Below are 18,681 nucleotides of genomic sequence, written 5' to 3'. Positions count from 1 at the left end.
GGGAGACACCTGCAACGTGCAGCAATGTGTCCTCCAAACCACGGCCAAGGCCATGGACTTTCGACAGCTTGTCCAGCATCTTCTGATACGGGTTAGAAGCACATGCTAAATGTATAATTAGAAATTATGTGAATACGTGGGTATTGGAGAACCCCTAGTAAATGTAAATACTTGCTCCAATCACCAAAGGGATAAAGAAAAGTTAGAAACAAGACAAGTGGAACTGAACAGGTGTGACTCCTTCGGTGAGCAGCCAGGTGTGTTCAATCTCATCTGAAATTCAGCGCCCGCCTGATGGGCACAAACACAGCCTTGCCTGAGGTTCGCATTGCTTCCCCCCTGAACCTTGCCAAAGGCTATTTTAGACAGCGGTAAGTAACGTGGAAGGAAAGCAGCTCAGCTGCTGGATGAGCTTTCCGTTGCCCTCTGTCTACATGTGCCTCCTAAGCAGGCTGGGATTTTTATTTTTTTTTTAATTTTTCTTTCCTTCTGGCCAAAAGTAATTCTCCTGAGCATTTCTGCAAACAATACCGGAGAGCAGCACGATGATGAACCTTGCGGTGATGGGCATGTGTGAGTGTGCACGGCTTCGACTGGGCACCCCAGTCACAGGACGTTGCCATCCCCAGCGGGATCAGAGTTAATCATAAGCTTGGGTTTCCAAAGTGAATAATCGTATTTAAGATCTCGCCATTCACTTTCCATGGCTGTTCTGCACTATTTACTTAATACATTGCTCTGACCTACATCCCCTCCCGCAGACTCATTCACTGCAGCACTCACAGAGAAAGAGGATTTAATAACAAATCTCTGCACAATCTCTTTCACATCTCTGCGCCGTAGAAGTGAAATCACTTGAGCAGTTTGAACATTAGGGACAAGTACGAGCCCAGCTTCATGGTACTCGCTTACTTTTAAACCTTGTTAAATCACTAACGTAGCTTACTTTAGGAAATTAAATGTGTATGATTTGAGGATATGACATACTCTCCTGTGTCAGTCAATAAAAATCCCTCTAAAGTGAGGACACGTACAGCCTGCCGCAGAAGGAGCTGCTGTTCGCATAACGATAATACTTAGCACTGCCAGAGCACTTCACATTTTCAGAAAGCTTTAGAGATATTATGATCAAGGTGGATGACTGGAATAGTAAATTTTCATTCAGTTATTGCTGCAAAGCAGCAGTTCTTTTCATTACGGAACATTTTAGGCCATATGGGCTCGTGAGAACATCTTGAGGAAATTGGCCAGGATTTCCGACTCATGATGTTCATCTTAAAATGCAACTGGCAGAGAAGCCTTCAGTTTCTGGCATTTTCTTTGCAGGAGAGTTGCCTGGCTGTCAGTGGCCAGGGGGTGTGGGGTGGAAGCTCGTTATATCCGTAGCTGGGGTACATGTGGTGGGTGAGGTTAGAAAGTGCAGACGTGTCTCTCACACTTACATAGGGCAGAAAATCTCCAGGAAAATAATCCCCAAAATGACTTCTTGATCTGCAGCTCCAGAGAAGAGAACTAGGAGGGTTTGTGCCCCCTATACAATGCTGCACAGGTGCAAGCAGGATTATTGCCCAGGTCTCATGGCCCAGCCAGGTGATGTTCGTTGTATTACAGCAATCCAAAATGATTGCAGGGTCAGCAGAGTTACTCTTCACTTTCATTGCTCTAATGGGCACAGGCATTTGATCAAAGCCTTTAGCAGGCCAGTCTAGATATCCACACTTGATTTTAACTCTCTTTTTAAATTTAGGTAAGTTTCCTTTGCCTAGAACATATATATTGTCTATTATAGCCCGTGAAGTCTGAGGATCTGCTTCTTCAACTCAAACACCATGCCAAGCTCCTTTTATAACCCTTTCCTCCAACGTTTGTTTATAAAACTTCAAAACCTGGCAAAGCTACAAGAAATAAAGCCCCTGGTATCCAGTCCTTGTACTCTGGGAAGCTCCAACTGGTCTGCACTGATCTGAACACACAGAAACCCTCCACTGTCCCTCCTTGGGTGGTGGTGAGGCTACTTGCCAGGGGAAAGAGGGAGAAGCCCAAATGGGTTGACCCAAGAGATGAGACCACCTTAGTTGGGGTGGGAACAGGGCAAACCCAGAGGCTCGGACTCTCAAAGGGATTTGGAGCCCAAGGCCCATCTGGAAATCTCTGCAGTTTGTGGTCCAGAGCAGTTATGGGAGGGAGCTGACTTTTGTAAGCCCCCACCACATGGTGCTGTAGGCACACATGAAGGAAGGTGGTAGCTCCTTTCCCATGTGTTTTTGCACTTGACAGTGGGTCATCCCTATCTGATTCTGTCTCATCAGCCAAGAAAATGATGTGTCATTAAGGCATGAGGAGGAAAATGCAGCTAGCTAAACATCTCAGAAAACACAGGATTTCCAAGAAAATGATTGTTGGAAAAAAAGAAAAAAGAAAAAAAAATTCCAACACAAGAAAGCATGAAGCTTCCACATGAAAGGGAACTTTACACAGGAAGATCTAACAACATTTATCCTCTTAACGTTATAGAGAAATAAAGATCAAAAAGGATAATGGATTTGAAATAAGACTTAAAAGAGCCCATTGGCCTGGAGCTGCAGGGACCGTTGGGGCCATGTGCTGAGCAGAAACAGGATATTTCTGGTACATCCACAGCAAGCTCAAAGGAAGCCGCCCTCCGCCCGGCTCGTCTGTCTGTCAACACCCCCAGGCACATCCACACCCATCGGAAAGTTGTGGGTAGGGACTTACTCGAAAGAGCGCTGGAGATTAATGCTGCACTTCTCCCTCTGAGGGCAGAACATAACATCTGCCTAAAGGAAAAATGTAGATTCATCTCCTGAGCTCCCAGGGCAGGCAGCATCAACCTACATCAACGCCAGGGTGGCTGTCAAGGGACCATGGTGAGGAGGAGCTCGGTGATGGGGTTGGGTGGAGAAACCCAACCTAAGCCTTCAGTGACAGCCCCGTGAAACAAGGCAGCAGCCCAGTGGGTTTTTCTTTTTTTTTTTTTTTTTTTTCTTTTTCGTGGAAAATAAGGAGCTATTTTTATACCCTAGTAACAGCCCTTGGACTGTCAGTAAAACGTGGGAGGTTTCGTAGTAAATGTTTTGCCTGACATTTTCTCAGAGACAGTGGGAAATAATCAGTGCATAATTAGAGAGGCTGTGTTGGAAGGACCTGCAAATATCTATAGATCTATGTAGAGTGCAAAGGACCTTTTTTTTTTTCCTAACTGAACTCAGAAAAGGTGAAACTGTGTTTTATAGAAATGTAAGATGATTTTACAGAAGGGACTTAGCATGTACTCCAGCAGAAGAACCAAGTCATTGAGTCTCGTTCATTTATTACTGTTCTCACTTCTGCTGCTCCCTGTAGCAAAGACTCCTTCTGGCCTCTTTGGATAGACATTTGCACCTTCTCCTATGTGCTTCCAGAGGAGAATTTCATCACAAACCTACCTTATTTTGCTGAATCCACAGTAAGACAGTTTGCACCCTCCTGGGGGAGGGTTCCCAGGACTGATTTCCCCCTCAGGGTCCAGAGCTGCTGGGGTCTGGAGGGGACAGGTCTGCCTTTGCCTGAGAAACATCCAGGGCTGCAGTTCCCTCGGAAGCTGCTAGCTGGGCCGGGTAATCTGTATTCAGGCAGCTTTTACCCCCTCAAAAATAGTATGTGTCTAATCAGCAGGAAAACCTCTGCAGGAAACCAAACAATCTGCTCTAATCATGGAGGTAAATCTACACATTCAGATGCTCGCCGGGCCTCCTATAGACTCAAGTGACTCCTAAGGAGCCTGCTCCAGTCTATCAGTTAAATAAATGTGTAGGGAAAGTGTTTTCTGAAAGTCTGATTATGTCATCAGCGGAGTGAAAATGCTCCTTCAGAGCTGCCTTCATCTGTTGAGTAATTACCAAGCTGGGACAGGGGGCCAAAAGTCTCCTTTCGAACACACAGAAAGACCAAATGCACATGTGGAGCAGCTAATTTTAAACCTGTGGCATATCCTCCATTTCCCCTCCTCTCCCCCTCGCAGAATACCAAAGGGGTTAGATCACATCCCAGAGCAATCACTCGCGATGGTTTCTTCCCCCTTCTGTTTTCCTTTATCAAACACATTTCTTTCTTTTCCTCTCTTGTGCTCCCAGGCAGAGATCTTATACACTAGGCTGTAGCCTGGGGCAAATATTGTCTTGTCAAGCTATATAAAAAATATCTTTCTTCCAAATGAGGCTTTATAGTTCCTGGTCCCTTGTCTACCTCGCTACAAACGGAGGCAGTGTGTTACCTAGTTTACATGCAGGCAAAGAAATCATTGAGAGGATGAGCAAGGAGGGACTAGGAACAGAGGCTGGACACCAAGAAAACAGACACATGGTGTCAGAGGGAGGAGGAAAGAAAATAACACTTTGCAGGATAAATAGCATCTAATAAGGTTGAAATAAATATCATTATTTTTTTAGATGCCACTCTAAAAATGGTGCACTGAAGAAGCAATTATGCTGAAAACGTGAATTTGGCAGCTGTAATTTTCCTGGCCCTTCACCTCCCTGTCAATGGGCTGATGAGCATCCTCACGTTGTGGTCATGATGCACCGCTTGCTTTGTGCCTTCCAGTCCTCAAAGATCAAACCATGGTTGGGGTCAGCCTGGGACAAGGCTATGGAAAACCCGACAGTAATGAATGTCCCTTCTCCTTCCCCATCCAGGGAGTTAAATCAGAGAAAAACCATGCAGACTTTGGGAAAAAGGTAGCTTCTCAGCTCCGTTATGTGAGAACCCAGCTTCTGATGTTTTAGGGGCTCAGTGCTTGCAGGTCCCTCAAAATTTCAGCTCAAATTGGGGTTGTCCGGTCTAACCCTCTAAAAAAATGCCTCCATGTAGGCAATCCCCATCTGGCTCCTTGCAAGTCCTTTTCCTTCACAATCCTTTATAGGGAGGGTGAAATGAGTGAAAAAAGACAGACAGCATTTGCCAAGATTGCTGATTTGTTCTGTGGTTTGGTAAAAATAATTCCACCTCAGTTTCCCCACCTGGTTATTAAACCTTAGCAGAAGGAGCATAGGAGAAGGAGCAGAAGAATTTAGTCATAAACAAACAAACAAACAAACAAACAAATAAATAAATAAATAAAACTGTTGCAATTTAACCAAGTGGATTTTATGATGATTTAATTGGACTGCAAAGGCCTTGTGCTGATAAATTATTTTTGCCCTTACCCAACCAGTTCCCTCTGTGATTACAGGTGCTGGCAGCATGAAGTCCCCACCCAGACAAGCTGCTCTGGGTTCCTGCAGGGAAGCAGGCAGGGAGCTGGTCTCCTCCCAACCCCTATTTTAGGAAGGGATGTCAGATGCAGTTCCTCACATCCATAGGCTGAAAAGGACACTTTGGTGTCCGGCTTAGATGGGGAGAACTGAATGACATTCTCCTGTGCTTACTCGGATGAGACCCACCCTTACTAATTCAAGCTTGGCAACGGTTAAAAATATGTCCACAGCAGCTGAATCAGACTGATTTAAAATGGGTATTTTTTAATCCATGCACCTTTCCAAGATATCATCCCTTGGGTAAATAGGGTGGTTTTCAGACAGTTACATAAGTCTCACATGAAGACCGAGTATCCTTCTGGGTCCAAAACGCGTAAAAGCTCCAAAAGAGACATTTGGGTGGAAAAAAGACTGGATTGTAACCGTGCAATGGCTAGTCAATGTGCGAAACAAAAGGATGAAACGTTGCATGTGGCAAAGCTGTCTCCTCAGCTGTTGTTTGGGAGTGGTTGAAAGAGTTAAGCCCCATTCTGGAATGTCTTGGGAATGTTGGCAGAGGGAGAGCGAGCGGCTTTTTTCCTCCCTCTGGATGGAGTCCCAGCGCCGAGCTTTCAAAGTGATGACTTTGGATCCGAGTTTGCTTCTTGGTTCTGCAGCGGAGAGCTGGGAAGTGATGCAGTGCATCCAAGAAGCCCTCCGCGAGGGATGTGCAATTGCCTCCCGAAGTCGGGAGGGGTATTTTTACCTCTTCCCTGCTCGCCCCTGGGTGCAGCAGAACTCGCCTTGAGAAGACACACACAGGGATAAACCACATCCTGAAGGGTGTGTGCGAAGGGAGAAAGGCACATCCCCAGTTTATTTTGGCTGCTGCTTTTTTTGTTGTCGGGTTTGGTTTGGTGGTTTTGTTTTTTTGGGGGGTTTTGTTGTTTGTTTCTGTTTCTTTTCATTTTTCTTTTGCTTCTCCTCCTTTGATGGAAATGGCAGTGACTTTTTAACCTTGCAGTCCGTAAAGGCGCCTGGGGACTATCCGATCGCCCCTGAGCAGGGAGACACGGGCGTTTCGCACGGGGAGCTGGCATGGCTGCTGTGCTCTTTGGCTTTGAGGATCTGCTCTACAGCTGGGACAGCCTGGTGTGGAGCCTGACGTCCCGGGCTCTGAGGACTTGTCGCTTTGGAAATCTGAGGGTCCTGCAGCTCATGCTGAAGCCATGGTGCATTTCCAGAGCCGTTTATCAGGTAGGGTTATAAAACACCAGGCCAGAACTTCAAATCCTGGCGCTGCAGAAGGGAAATCTCTTGGAGAGCCACATGGGGTCCAGTTCTGCTCCTACCACCCGCTGTGGGTCACACCGCAGGTGGTGGGGCAGAGACCTAAAGTGGGGGAGAAACGCAGGATTTGAGGATGGTGGTGGGGTTCTCAAGGCTGAACACCGATCCCGACTCTCCTTCCCATAGCATGGTGGGGAATAATGGGAATTAAGGGTCACTCTGATCTGTCCCCTCTCCTTATGAAGCTTTATACTTGTAAGTATGGCCAGCCTTAGCTGTGCTGCGTCCTCGAGCTGTCCCCATAGTGGCACAAAAGCAATTTATAACTTGCATGGAGGAAAGGACACCTCGAGACATGTAACCTGCTGGTAGAAAATGGGCAGACGCGGTTGGTTTTAAGCTGCAGAGGCACTGGTTGTCCCTAAGTGACTTGTGCAATGCCTTCCGACTGCTCAGTCTGGCAAGCCTGAGGCATCTGATTGCCCAAACCTTTTGTTTTATCCAGTAAATATGTTACGTGGCATGGAGGCTGCCTTCCCCTCTGCTGCTCTGAGCAGCGGACACAGAGGTTTGGGGCTGGCTGCTCTGTAGAGGCTGCTCTAATAAGTTGTGTTTGTTACTGAGACCAACTAAACTGGGTTAAATCCTCTGCATTAACGCCATGGCGAAGATGTTGGAACTGGATGCCAAGTTGAGTAGCAACTTTTATTCCAGTCCGTAGGTGAGCCTAGGTTGAAATGTTGCTGTAAGCCAGCCGGTATCCAGCTCGTCTGCTTTTTTATTCAGACAGCCGAGGCTAGACGTTTATTCTGCTGCAGGGACAAACCCATTACAATATTTATCGGCTTCACTGGTTTGGCTAATGCTGGACGTTGGATTGACTGATGGGTGTTTGCATTTGGAAAAGGCATTTTCTGCTACTCCTATTTGCTTAGTGTTCTGCTTTTCCTGTGCTTTGGAAGTCTCCATGTGTGAAGCCAAGTTATACAGAAGAGGCCAGATTAAGAGCCCGTAGAAACTGTGTGTGTTGCATAGAGGGAAACCAAGAGAAGGCTTAGGGTAATTTCAGCAAGTTTTGAACCAGCTTCAAATCACGCTTTGGTTTCTGCCGACTTCTAGAATAGATTTTATGGCTGCCTTTGGAGTTCAGCAGGCATGGGCAGTGCATTTATTCTAAGTATTCATTTACCCTAGAGGGTGACTGCAGCCAGTAACACAAACCCATTGCCCAGAAGGACCCCTCATCCCACAGATAGCCCTGGTGGCACTGGGAACAGCTTGAAACCACCTTGGGATGTATCAGGTGATGGTTCCATGTGAACTGAGCTGCCCACATGGCCACGGGAAGGGAAAGCAAGGCAGCTCAGTGCTGCATCTCCCTTTACCCTCTACCCGTGTAAAACCATCCCTAAAAACTGAGTAGCCATGAGATGCATTGAGGCTCAGACTATGAATCACCTACCCAGCCTAAAGACCAGGGGGATGCTGCTGCCCGTGGAAGTGTGACAACTCTCCTGGGATCGGTGGGCTGTTACCACATTTACCCTGATGTGCACTGAGCACATGCACAAGTGCACTGTTTGCATTACAACGTGCACATCTTTAGCTGCCCTCCATGGCATTATATCATGTCCATGGCACGTTATCCCCCTTCCCTAGACCCATCAGGAGAACGGGACTGGCAAGGATGCCTCCCCTCCCACCCCATGACCATCAATGCATTCTGACACTCACAGGACAGGGTGGGACACAAACTGGCTTGAGTGGTTGCCCGTTTCTCAGACAGAATGGGGGAACATCTGCAGAAGCTCACTAAAACCATGCCACCTTATTTGCGTGAGGTTATTTGTTTATCACCCACGAGCTTCCAGCTTGGAGAGGGACAGAAATGGTGGGCCAGGTACTGGGAGATTGCTGCTGGGTGGGGTTTTGCTTGGGAAAGGCATCGCATAGCTGCTCTCCACAGCCAGCCAGAAGCAATGGTATTAGCAGTGACCAGCATGAGCTGATAACAGGCTCTGAACTTATGCGTGTTAATCCTAGCCACATTTCCTCCAGCAGCCAGCATCTCCTACTTAAATGCTGACGGAGTATTTTAGTGGAGTATTGCCGGGACAGAGAGCCTGACAGCTTAATAACTTCCTACCCAGACACAGAGAGTTCTTACATTGTTTGGTGTTTAGATGAACAAATAATCTCTTGACTGTTCTAGTTTTGTTGCTGCAATATATTAATCCCTGCTGCTACTGCATCTTGAGAGCGGAGTGTAGATCAGCTGTAGGACCTCTGCCTGGCACCAGAACTGAAACAGCCCTAAAAAGAAACATTAGATAACCTTGTAAAATTGAGCAAAACATTCTCATACATCAATATATGCATATCCCTCTCCTTTATGCTTTCTTCTTTGATCTAATCTCCTCCCAGTGACTCTGTGCTTCTGGAGCCACTTGCAGGCTCAGCCCTGCTGAGGCTGACTTGGGGGTATCAGTACAGCATAAAACATTTTTCTCATTGTTTCTCCTTATTTCTTAGAGACCAGGTTGGAGCAGGTGACAGGGAAATGTGTTTGTGTGATCATGTGGAAGTGAGCATCGAGACCAGGCATGGGTTTACCTGGTCCAAGGGGTCTGAGCAGGGCGAGGTGCCTGGCTCTGCCCGACAGCATCAGTCTGGTCCCTGGCAGCTTCCTCAGCGCCTTTCTGTCCTGATGGAGATCTGTAGGTGCCTCCATCACAGCCTGTCCATGCATAGCCAGTACCTTCAGCACCTTCACGACACCTGGATTTACTTCGTGGCCATGGAGAACATCCATGCAGGTTCTCACCAGAGCGTGGGATTTCCCTCCTGAGTGACATCAGAACCAAGGTGCCCAAATTCAACGTAACAAAATTTCTACCTTCTCCAAACAGAGAAAACGCAGAGGTCTTGCAGTCACTGCCCATCTCTGGGCACCATTTCCCTTCATTCCCGACAAGTGAGACTTTGCTTTCTTGGCTGTAGGGAATTCAGTGGCAACGCACTAGCAGAGGTAGATGGGATAGCAGTTTGGGGTGATGCTGGGTGTGCTAATTAGGACCCCATCCTGTCCACTGCAGATTTCAGCCGTCAGATCCATACTGACATGGCAATCACAAGTCTGCAGCTGCTCAGGCTGTGAGCAGTAGTTATGAGAGAGACTGAAAAAATCAAAAATTCTTCCTTCATTCTTCAAACTGGATTTGACTTTTGGAGATGCTGAGTAAAGCCATTTCTCTTTGTCTTTAAGCGATGCTGTGGTACTCAGGACACCTGAGAACCTTTGGTACCCCAAGGCAAAGTGCCATAGAATCACAGAATCATTAAGGTTGGAAAAGCCCCTCCAAGATCACCTGGTCCAACCACCCCCTACCACCAATGTCACCCACTAAACCATGTCCCCAAGCACCACGTCCAACCTTTCCTTGAACACCCCCAGGGACGGTGATGCCATCAGCTGTCTCAGACCACAGTTCTCTCCCCAGCAAGCAAATCCTTCTGCAAGTCCCCTGCGATTCCCAGGGCTGCACTGGTCCGCTCCATCTGAACAAACACTTGGCCTCTCCAAAGTCCTCCCTGTTTCCATTGGGCTAATATTCACTACTTGTTCCGTGTCAGTTGTGCCGAACGCTTGCTATATTTCAGTTGTGTTCTGTGAACCGCCACGTGGCTTTCCGACTGCGTGATTGCGACCCATTGAGGAAAGGAGATTAGCAAAGAATAAACTTCCAGCTGAAGCTTTCGGTTGTGCAAGATGCCACTGAGCTGCCGGGTGTATTTTTACCCATGCCCAGAAGATGTCTGGCTGCTCTGACCTACAAAAAACGGCCCTGTGAATGAACACAGTGCTGGCTGCTGCGGAAACACTGCCCTTTTAGGAGCTGCTGGGGGAGGGCTGCTTTATTGCAGGGTAGGCAGTGAGCTCTGTACTTTAACATCCTGAAGATATTTCACTATTTATTTAATCTCCAAATCCATCAACAAATGTTTTAGCTTCCTGGCTCTGCCTGTGCAGTGTCAAAGAACATTAAGCAGACCGGGACCTACATCTTCAGTAAAAATGTGTTTATGTGACTGTCTGCTCCAAATCCCACCAACTACTCCCACCGAGTCCCAGGCAGGATGCGGAGCAGCCTGTGGAGGAGCTGCAGGACCAAACCTCGCATCCGTTTAATTCCTGCACACAGTAGTGCACTGCTTTTTATTCACCAACCACTTTGCAAAGGCATTAAGCAGCATCATGTCTATTTTACTGCCCTAGAAACTGAGGCAGAGACGGCCCAAATGAGTCGCTTGGGGCTATAGACAGAAGAGCAGAATTGCCTTCAATACCTCATTGCTCCCCATATATCCACTTATAGATAATGGGATTAAGAGGGGAGCTGGGCTGTAGCATCCGGGGGTTGAATGTTAAACCTGAAAGGAAGAGTGAGAGACTGCTTTTGCCATGCTGGCAGGAGGATAAAGGGCCAAGGAGTGATGGAGGAGGTTTTGTAGGAACAAATGGAGAAGCCAAGGTCCCTTGGGGTCATCTAGGGGCTCTGGGCACCCCAGTGCCAGGACAGAGGTTACTGCAAGGCAAAATTGGGTTGCAATTCCAAGCTCACTAGCTGGTTTCCAGATATATCAATCACCCATGACTCCCATCCCCTTAGCAATGAAGGTGCTTTTGCAGTGCTTGAACACACCGTTACTCCTCTTGGACCAGAGATGGCAGGTATCAAAGCCCAGAAGATGGTTTTTGTGGTTTCTGCCTTCCTTGCTCCACCAGCAGAGGAGGGCCAGGTTGTCTGCCACCTTCCTTCCCACCCTGATGCACTCAGCCACATCAGCCTCCAACCCCCATCTTTCTTGGGCCTGATGTTCAGATAATTCACTCTCTTTATTTACCAGCCCAATTTTGTTTTCCCTGCAGAGGACACATCAACAGACGTTGAAAGCTTGAGAGAGGCTCACTCAGAGGCCCTGGTTTGGAAAGGAGCATAATGAGGTGTAGGACAACGCCTCCCCATTCGTGGAGAGGTGTAGTAGATCTGAAGGGAGCAGGGAACAAACCCATTTGCTTTGGCATCTTGCTGAAGTCACAGCAGAATGGCAAGCACACTGGAGCCTTTTGGTGAGCAGCCAGCTGTTGGGAGATGTTGTGTTTCAGCCCCAAAACCTTCTGCCCTTTCTCTGGGAACTGGCTATCAGGAATGGGGTCTTTCTTCTCGTCAGGGAACAATCTGGGAAATTCATTCTCGCCTCACTGTCGTTTCTCATCCTGCTTGCCTTGGAGACATCTTACTGTGTCTAACAGTTAGGGGCTCAGGAGTAAAAGCAGATTTTTGCAAGCCTGCCATGCCCCTGTAAATGGCTCTGCAAATCAATGCTGGGCAGAAGAGAGGAAGGAAAGGGCTGGAATGTTAAACACATCTTTTCAGATTGGTAAAACTTCCAGGTTTTGATTTATAGCTTCATTGCCAAGTAGATTAATGTGGAATTCAAACACAACCAGCTCTTTGCTTTCCTTTCAGGCCTGACATATTAGCATGTCCCATTAATCTAGTCAGTTCCCAGCACGATGAAGGCTGAGGAAATGGGGGATTAGGTGTGTGAGAGTGTTGGGCGGGCAGCAGAAAAGACCAGGAAAATCCACAAATAAGTAGCTAAAACCTTATCCAGGTCTCAGCGTGTAGCTGAGGCTGTCGGGACCAACTCCCTTCAAGCCAGCAAACCCAAATCTTTTCTCCTCGTTCCAAGCAGAGGGCTTTTCAATGGGTTAGTTGGGTTTTGAGCTCTTTGCTGGGGCATGCTCTGTCCTCGGGGCACCATGATGCTCCAGGGAATCCTCCAGGAGGATTCAGGCTCCCTAAAGCCACCCTTTGAGTTATCATAACTGGGTCAGGCCCCTCCAAGCTTGCAGTCTCCTTAATTCCCACTTTAGTAGGAGGCAATCGTGATTTTTTTTCTCTATTACTTTGCTGAGCTAGTCCATGGCCTCTGAGGCTGCCCTTGAGAAGTCTCAAACTTTATTGCTACATATTTAAGCATTTATGAGACTTGAACTGCTTCCCTTAAAAGAAAGCAACAATGGCAACCGATACTAATCCCCCCCCCAAAAAAAAAAAAAAAAAAAAAAAGAGGAAAAAAGCCCTCTGTCCAAAAGCCCCAGAGCTGCAGAAAGGGCTAATAAACCTCATGCGTTTCCAAAAGCTGCTCGGGAGCTTTTGGCTCACAGAGTTTCTCACCCCATCTTTGTTACAGGCAGAAGCAAAGAGGGTCAGACAGGCAGGGGAGGGGAAAGAAAATGCAAATGTTAAAAATTCATCTTAGCCAGAGAACGTATCCGAACAGGCAGGAAAAAAATAAATCAGCCTATAGAGGAAGCCTGAGCTGGGCATGCGTGTTAATCACCCCCTGGGCATGCCAAGTCAGCCTGTCCAGGGCTGGTATCCATCCCACACTGCATCGTGCAAGGGAGCAATGTGAGCCCAGTCCAGGTGAAGCCTGGGGGATAGGTGGGATGTCCTGCCCAGGGCTGAGGTTTTGAGATAAAAAGTGTTTGTGGAGCTCAAAGGAGCTTTCACCTCTGGGAAGTCAGGGGCAATAGCCCATTTGCCCCTAAATACCTGCTCTCAGCAGCTCATGCTGTCTCATCTTTCCTTCTGCTCTCCGAGGAAGCTGTGGGTCAAGGCAAGAGTCACAGGGATCTCCTGGAGGGCAGGGATGGGACGCCAGGGGTTTACTGGGCAATGCCTGAGTCTGAGTCATTAAATTGCCTTGGCGTGGCTGTGGGAGGAGAGCGAGAGGTCAAGCCTCGTGACCGATGTCTTTTTCTCAGAAAAAATAGCAGTCTCTTAAATCAGGAGGAGTATTGGGCGTCCTTTTGTTCCAGCATAGATTTTTCCAACCTGTGTCTCTGTCAGAAACATTCAATCTCCAGCACGAGTCTGTCCTTGGAAGAGGAGCCTGGCTGCTCAGGGTTATGAACACGGGCACAGTCTTTCAGGGTGCTAATTCTAGCCCACTAATAAATGGGTTAAGATTGCCAATTCAGCTTCCAGAGGCCACCAGCCAAGCAGCAGACACAAGTGATGTGAATTATTTCCAGCCAGGGATGGGTTTGAATCTGACCCAAGCTCTCTTGAAGTCCATCGCCAATGATATGGGGGTTCCTGGCCCTGTCTTTGCTTTTGGCTTTGAGGGGTGAAAACTCTGCTCTCCACAAGGAATACAAGCCTTCCCAAACGGAGAGGATCCCCACGGAGGATCCCCTGCTTTGAAAAAAAAATGCAGCTACCAGCAAGGCAAGGGGAATGTTGCATTTGCAGTATTCCGAGGCGTAACTATTTTCTGCTCAATATTTTGAACCACGAGATGGGAAGCATCTCATGCTGCTTTAGTTATTAAAAATTAGGCATTTCAGAATGCCCCGAGAAACCCTTTTTGGTAAGAGCTTTGCCTTCCCCGGAGACACATTTCTGAACAATTCAGTCCTCTGAAGCAACTGAGACCAGTGGGGAGTTTTCCTGGAGAATTTTTGTTCAATTCAACCCCTTCGCTGTGTTTTTCCCCCAAAGAAAGAAATCCATCCTGAATTTGGGAGCCAGGGTAGCCCCAGGATGGGTCCACTTCCATCAGGTTTCCACTTGTTTCTTCTCCTGTGCAAACTGAAATCATCACGGGGAAAGCCTGCCTTTTCCTCCTCATTGCAATGTCATGCCTCATGCCTTTGTTGCTCCACCAAAGGCTCTGCTCAGTGGATGAAATTTCTTTTGGACGTTCTCAGGGAGCAAAGATGGAGCCAATTTGTGCCATTAATGTGGTCCTGTACAGCATCCAACTGTTTGGAGAAAACAGCTGCTCTTGGGCATGGCAGTTTGGGGGAAAAAAAAAAAAAAGAAAAGAAAAAAGAAAAAAAAAAGAAAGAAAAAAGGAAAAAAAAAGAAAGGAACAGAGCAAAGACTTTTAATGCCATTGCAATGGCAGTAGCAGAAGGCACCGAAGTCGGGGTATGTCCTGCCTCCCTTCCCATTCCTCCCTCCCCCCAGGTTGGACTGAGGAGGATATTAACCCTGCCTGCCTTTGACACAAGCAAGAGGCTACAGCGAGTCTTTTACCAACATCCATACGTGAATTACTTCTGTAGTTTAAGTATAAAGAGCCATTTTTAGTGTCTGCTCCTTTTGATTAATCTCTAATGTTTTTTATTTAAACCTACTACGCACTGCTTGTGTTCACGTGGGCTCTCCTAGGAGAGTTGTCCTTTTCTTAAATTGGAAGCTTATGGAGCTGAGCTGGAGGGAAGTAATCACGGGTTTTCAAACTCTGCCTTTTTTTGTTACTCCTCTTTCAGTTTGGGAGGTATTTTTTTAACAACGTGAGTCCACTGAGGACTCCAGAACAGCTGACAAAGGGTACTTGGGGGCTGCTCCTATCCCCAGTCCCAATGAAGAGCTCCGCAAGGCAGCCAGAGCGAAGTCTCAAATGCAAAAAGTTATCCAAGGTCAAATTCCTCCGCATTGCGAACTTCCTTCTGGCACCCCAGCGGGGACTCAGTGTCTGTCCGGCACCTGGCAGGAGTTGGATGATGTCTGCAGCATTGCACAACCTGCAAGCACTGCTGCGTGCAACCACTTGTGCCACGTGGGAGCCTTCGGCCACCGGCACTCGGGGGTGCTGGCAGCTCTCGTAAAGCTCCGGGAGGGCAGGAATGTGGGTTTTACAACCCTTGCAAACCAACTTTGTTCCACTTCCATGGGGCCTGGTGTCAACCCCTGCGTGCTTAAGGGCTGCACGTGTTTGTACAGTCACCTCCATCCCGGTGAAACAACAGCTCGTGTGGTGGAGCACGAGCTGCTTGCAGGCTGAGAATTTTATGTTACTGTAAGTGGCTGTACTTGGGCTGAACTCCACTTTTGCTTTCTTTTTTAACATTTTTCTAATAGTTTTTAGGGCCCCGCAGGAGCCTAGAGAGTCAGGCAGGTCATCGTGCATGGAGTCACAGCTGGGACAGCAACCCCAAGAGCCAGCAGGAGCATTGGCTGGGCTCGGCTTTGCAAAACCTCAGGCGATCAGTTAAGGATTTTGCAAAACCAGCCTGCAAACGAGGAACGGATTGTGCCAGACAAATTATATTACAGCAGCCATCGGGATGAGGAGGTAGGGAAGAAGGAAGGGGAATACACAGCACGGGGGTTGGATAGTTTCTAATTAAGGGGAGAACAGAGTCGCTGTTCATCTTGGAAAAAGAGAAGTTCTGGGAAGTGTGCTGCATCGCATATTCTCAGGCATTCATCATCTGAAATGTCTCTTAATTGCCACTATTATATCACATCACAAACATTCCTGTAATTTCTCAGTCACAGCCTCCTACAAAGGGATCCTTTCATTCAAGCCATTTTCGCAGAAATCTTTTCCCCTCGGACCTCGGTCCTGTAACACGCTTACAGCAGGAATCTGGAAGTGGGATTTTTTTCCCCCCCTTTTTTTTTCCTAAACACCAGATGTTGCTTTGCAGACAATACGTTTCAAGCAAGAAGCGTGTCCCATTTTCAACCTCTTTCCTCTTTGTCCCAAGATAGTCAGCTCTTAACAGCTCCTCTTCCTCTCATGGTAAAAGCTGCGATGTAAATAGTCAGGAGGTTTGTAGTGTCAGGAGCCAGCTGAGTCCCGCTAACTCAGGCCCAGGCTCCCTGACGCGGGGCTGCCTTCAGCATTTGGCTCAGCCAACAGACAGCATTTATCACGCGGCCTCCCCTGCTCGCCTCCTAGCTCCTGGCTCCACTTTCAGAAACTTTCACATTTCTGGGGGCTGCATTTTCCCACCATTTAGTAAAGAGCCGGATTTTTTCCTCCCAGAAAATACGCTTACGTGTCAAAGGCCAAGGACCTTAGAAAATATCAGTAGTTGAGCAGCCTAAATATAGCACCGAGCTGAAATCCTGAATTCCTGCGAAGGAGCCAGTGTCAACAGCACTCGTCTGTGGGACTGGGATGGCTTGCTGCTGCCCGGGGTTTTTCTGTGTGTTATCATCACAGCGCCTGGATGTCCGGGCAGGAGTGAGGAGACATTCCTGTAGGTGTCCTGGCCAAAGCCCTTCATATCTAAGGGCTTCATTATTCATAAGTGTCTGCTCCAGCAAAGGGCACACGGCTTCAGAGCCACCCAAAACTGAAGACACTGCCCTCCAGTTGACTTGCACCTATGTGTAGCGAGGGGTTTGTTGTGTGGCTGGGTGTGCAAAGCCCAGGGTTCAAGGGCTGTTGCTGACTTTGACAAGGAGTGATAATGACACAGACAAACCCCATCACGAGCACCGAACCAGGCAGGAGTGCTTAAGCCTTGACCCATCACTCGATAAACTTTGGCTCCAAGGAGTTGTCCACCTCCATCCCCTGACTGAAGACTGTCATTCCCAGCCACACCACTTCATAACAGCAAAACTGCTCACGTATTTGTCTGCGGGTACTTTAACAAGCACAAAATTGTTCACTTGACTCATTTCATCTTATAGTAGGTACGAAAAATAGACCCGAAGTGACCCATCTGTCCTGCACAGATCTGGGATTGCCCAATCCCCCTCTGCCTTCAGCCTGTGCCAGCATCTATCATTTACTAATGCAAACGGGTGAGGCCTTATCCATGAGCTGTGGGTGGCGAAGGAGCCATCGCCCTTAGAGCTTCCTCTCCTCCTTGCATCAGTCTTGGGAGGGCTGGGAGCAAAAGAAACCTGGCCAGGAAAATGCAGCAGGGAATGCGGCACACACAGTGCTGAAATGGCTCGCTGATGCTCGAGGGTGGACAGCTAATTTTTGTCACAGCTGATCACCACTGGTTTACCTCACCCTTTTTCATTTCACAAACCCGACTCTCAGTGGATCTCATTATCCTGGACGCTGTTCAAGAGCCTCCCCATCCTCTAACAGGGCTCCAGACACCTTGCAGGTCTCCAGGGATTAATTGCTGTTAATATAGCCCAAATATAATATTTCTCAGTGGTACATTTACTCCTGTGTCTTGAAAGTTTGCTGTGTTTTAGGAATGAGTGCATCGGGATGGCTTCCTGGGATTTTCTCCCAAGGTTTTTTTGAAGGAAAGGTCTTCTCCAAAGCTTTCTGCTCACAGACCTTCTTTCATTCTCAGACACTATTTGCTTTGGTGATGTAAAGAGAGCACCTGGTGCAAGCAGACTCCTGTTTCAGTAGCTGGTATGAGACCTGGACAGGGTGATAGACCCGAAGTATCGACTAGCCTGTGACCTTGAAGAGCTCCACTGCACTAGAAATACCATGTACCTGCCTTCTTACAGAATCAGCCAACTCGCTTCCCTCCCATCTGCTGCTTCTTCCCTTCTTTTTGAGTATTTTTTGCTCTAGCTCTTCTAGCCCAGAATTGCACCCCTATACCCACCCTGCCTCCTGTTCGTAAGCAAATTAAAGTGCATAGCTTTGCAATTTTATTGCAATTTGCATTTTTAAAGATGACATTGCTCCCAGCTCCTCCGAGGCAAAAGCCAAACGCCACTTAGGATGCCAAGCACTGCTTCACGCGTCCGTGGTGCACCCTAGGAGAGGGTGCAGCTGATGGAGCATTGTATTCCGGCAGCTGCAGAGCACACGACCCTTTGAAGAAGATTCCCTTCTTAGTCATCACTGCCCTAAATTGGATCACCCATAATACACTTTCTTTTTACATCAAAATACCCAGAAGGTCTTCATGCAAATTGAAATGCCCTCAGAAAACAAAAATGATAATAATAATAACCTGAAAGGATTTTGCTGGGTTGTTTGACAGTTTGGGAAATCTGCAGAATCACAAATCATTTGACAGCTTTGTAGCCATGAAAATAAAGGGAATTTTAAATTGGTAGCATCACAGCAGTGCGAAGTCTGGAGACAGGCTGGGACAAAGCTGGACCTGAGATCAGCACTTTTTCTGATGCTGTTTTGGACTGGACAAGTCTTTTGGGGGGTAGCTGAATGCTGGGAAGTGGTGGATAAGCTACTTCATTTTGGAGGGAGGAGGGAAAATGCAGAAATTATCAATGCTTTTAGGTTGATGGGTGAGATGTGCCTCGGGTCCATTGCCCTGGCCCAAAATGAGGATATTGTAGGCTCTTCACCCAGCTTTAGTTTGGGGACTGTAGGGTATTGGGAT

The 18,681-nt window shown here is 47.6% G+C and overlaps 1 protein-coding gene across 10 annotated transcripts in view; it reads left to right on the top strand.

Annotated features, from left to right (window-relative positions):
• Positions 1–18,681, top strand: part of FRMD4A (FERM domain containing 4A) — a 362,843-nt gene that overhangs the window by 180,678 nt on the left and 163,484 nt on the right. The window contains exons 1-2 of one of the 10 annotated variants that reach the window (XM_080605839.1): positions 4,853–6,077; positions 6,259–6,491. The exons of 7 other annotated variants lie outside the window; for them this stretch is intronic. In XM_080605839.1, coding sequence (XP_080461965.1) covers positions 6,333–6,491 — 159 coding nt within the window. In that variant the 5' untranslated portion in view covers positions 4,853–6,077; positions 6,259–6,332. Of the gene's footprint in view, positions 1–4,846; positions 6,492–18,681 lie in introns of those variants that run through there. 2 more of the 10 variants (XM_080605840.1, XM_080605836.1) reach the window with 2 other exon arrangements.

Source organism: Anser brachyrhynchus (genome assembly GCF_964034855.1).
Source record: "Anser brachyrhynchus genome assembly, chromosome: 1".
NCBI lineage: Eukaryota > Metazoa > Chordata > Aves > Anseriformes > Anatidae > Anser > Anser brachyrhynchus.
Note: the sequence above shows the minus strand (reverse complement) of the source record. Positions and strands in the feature narration are given on the sequence as shown.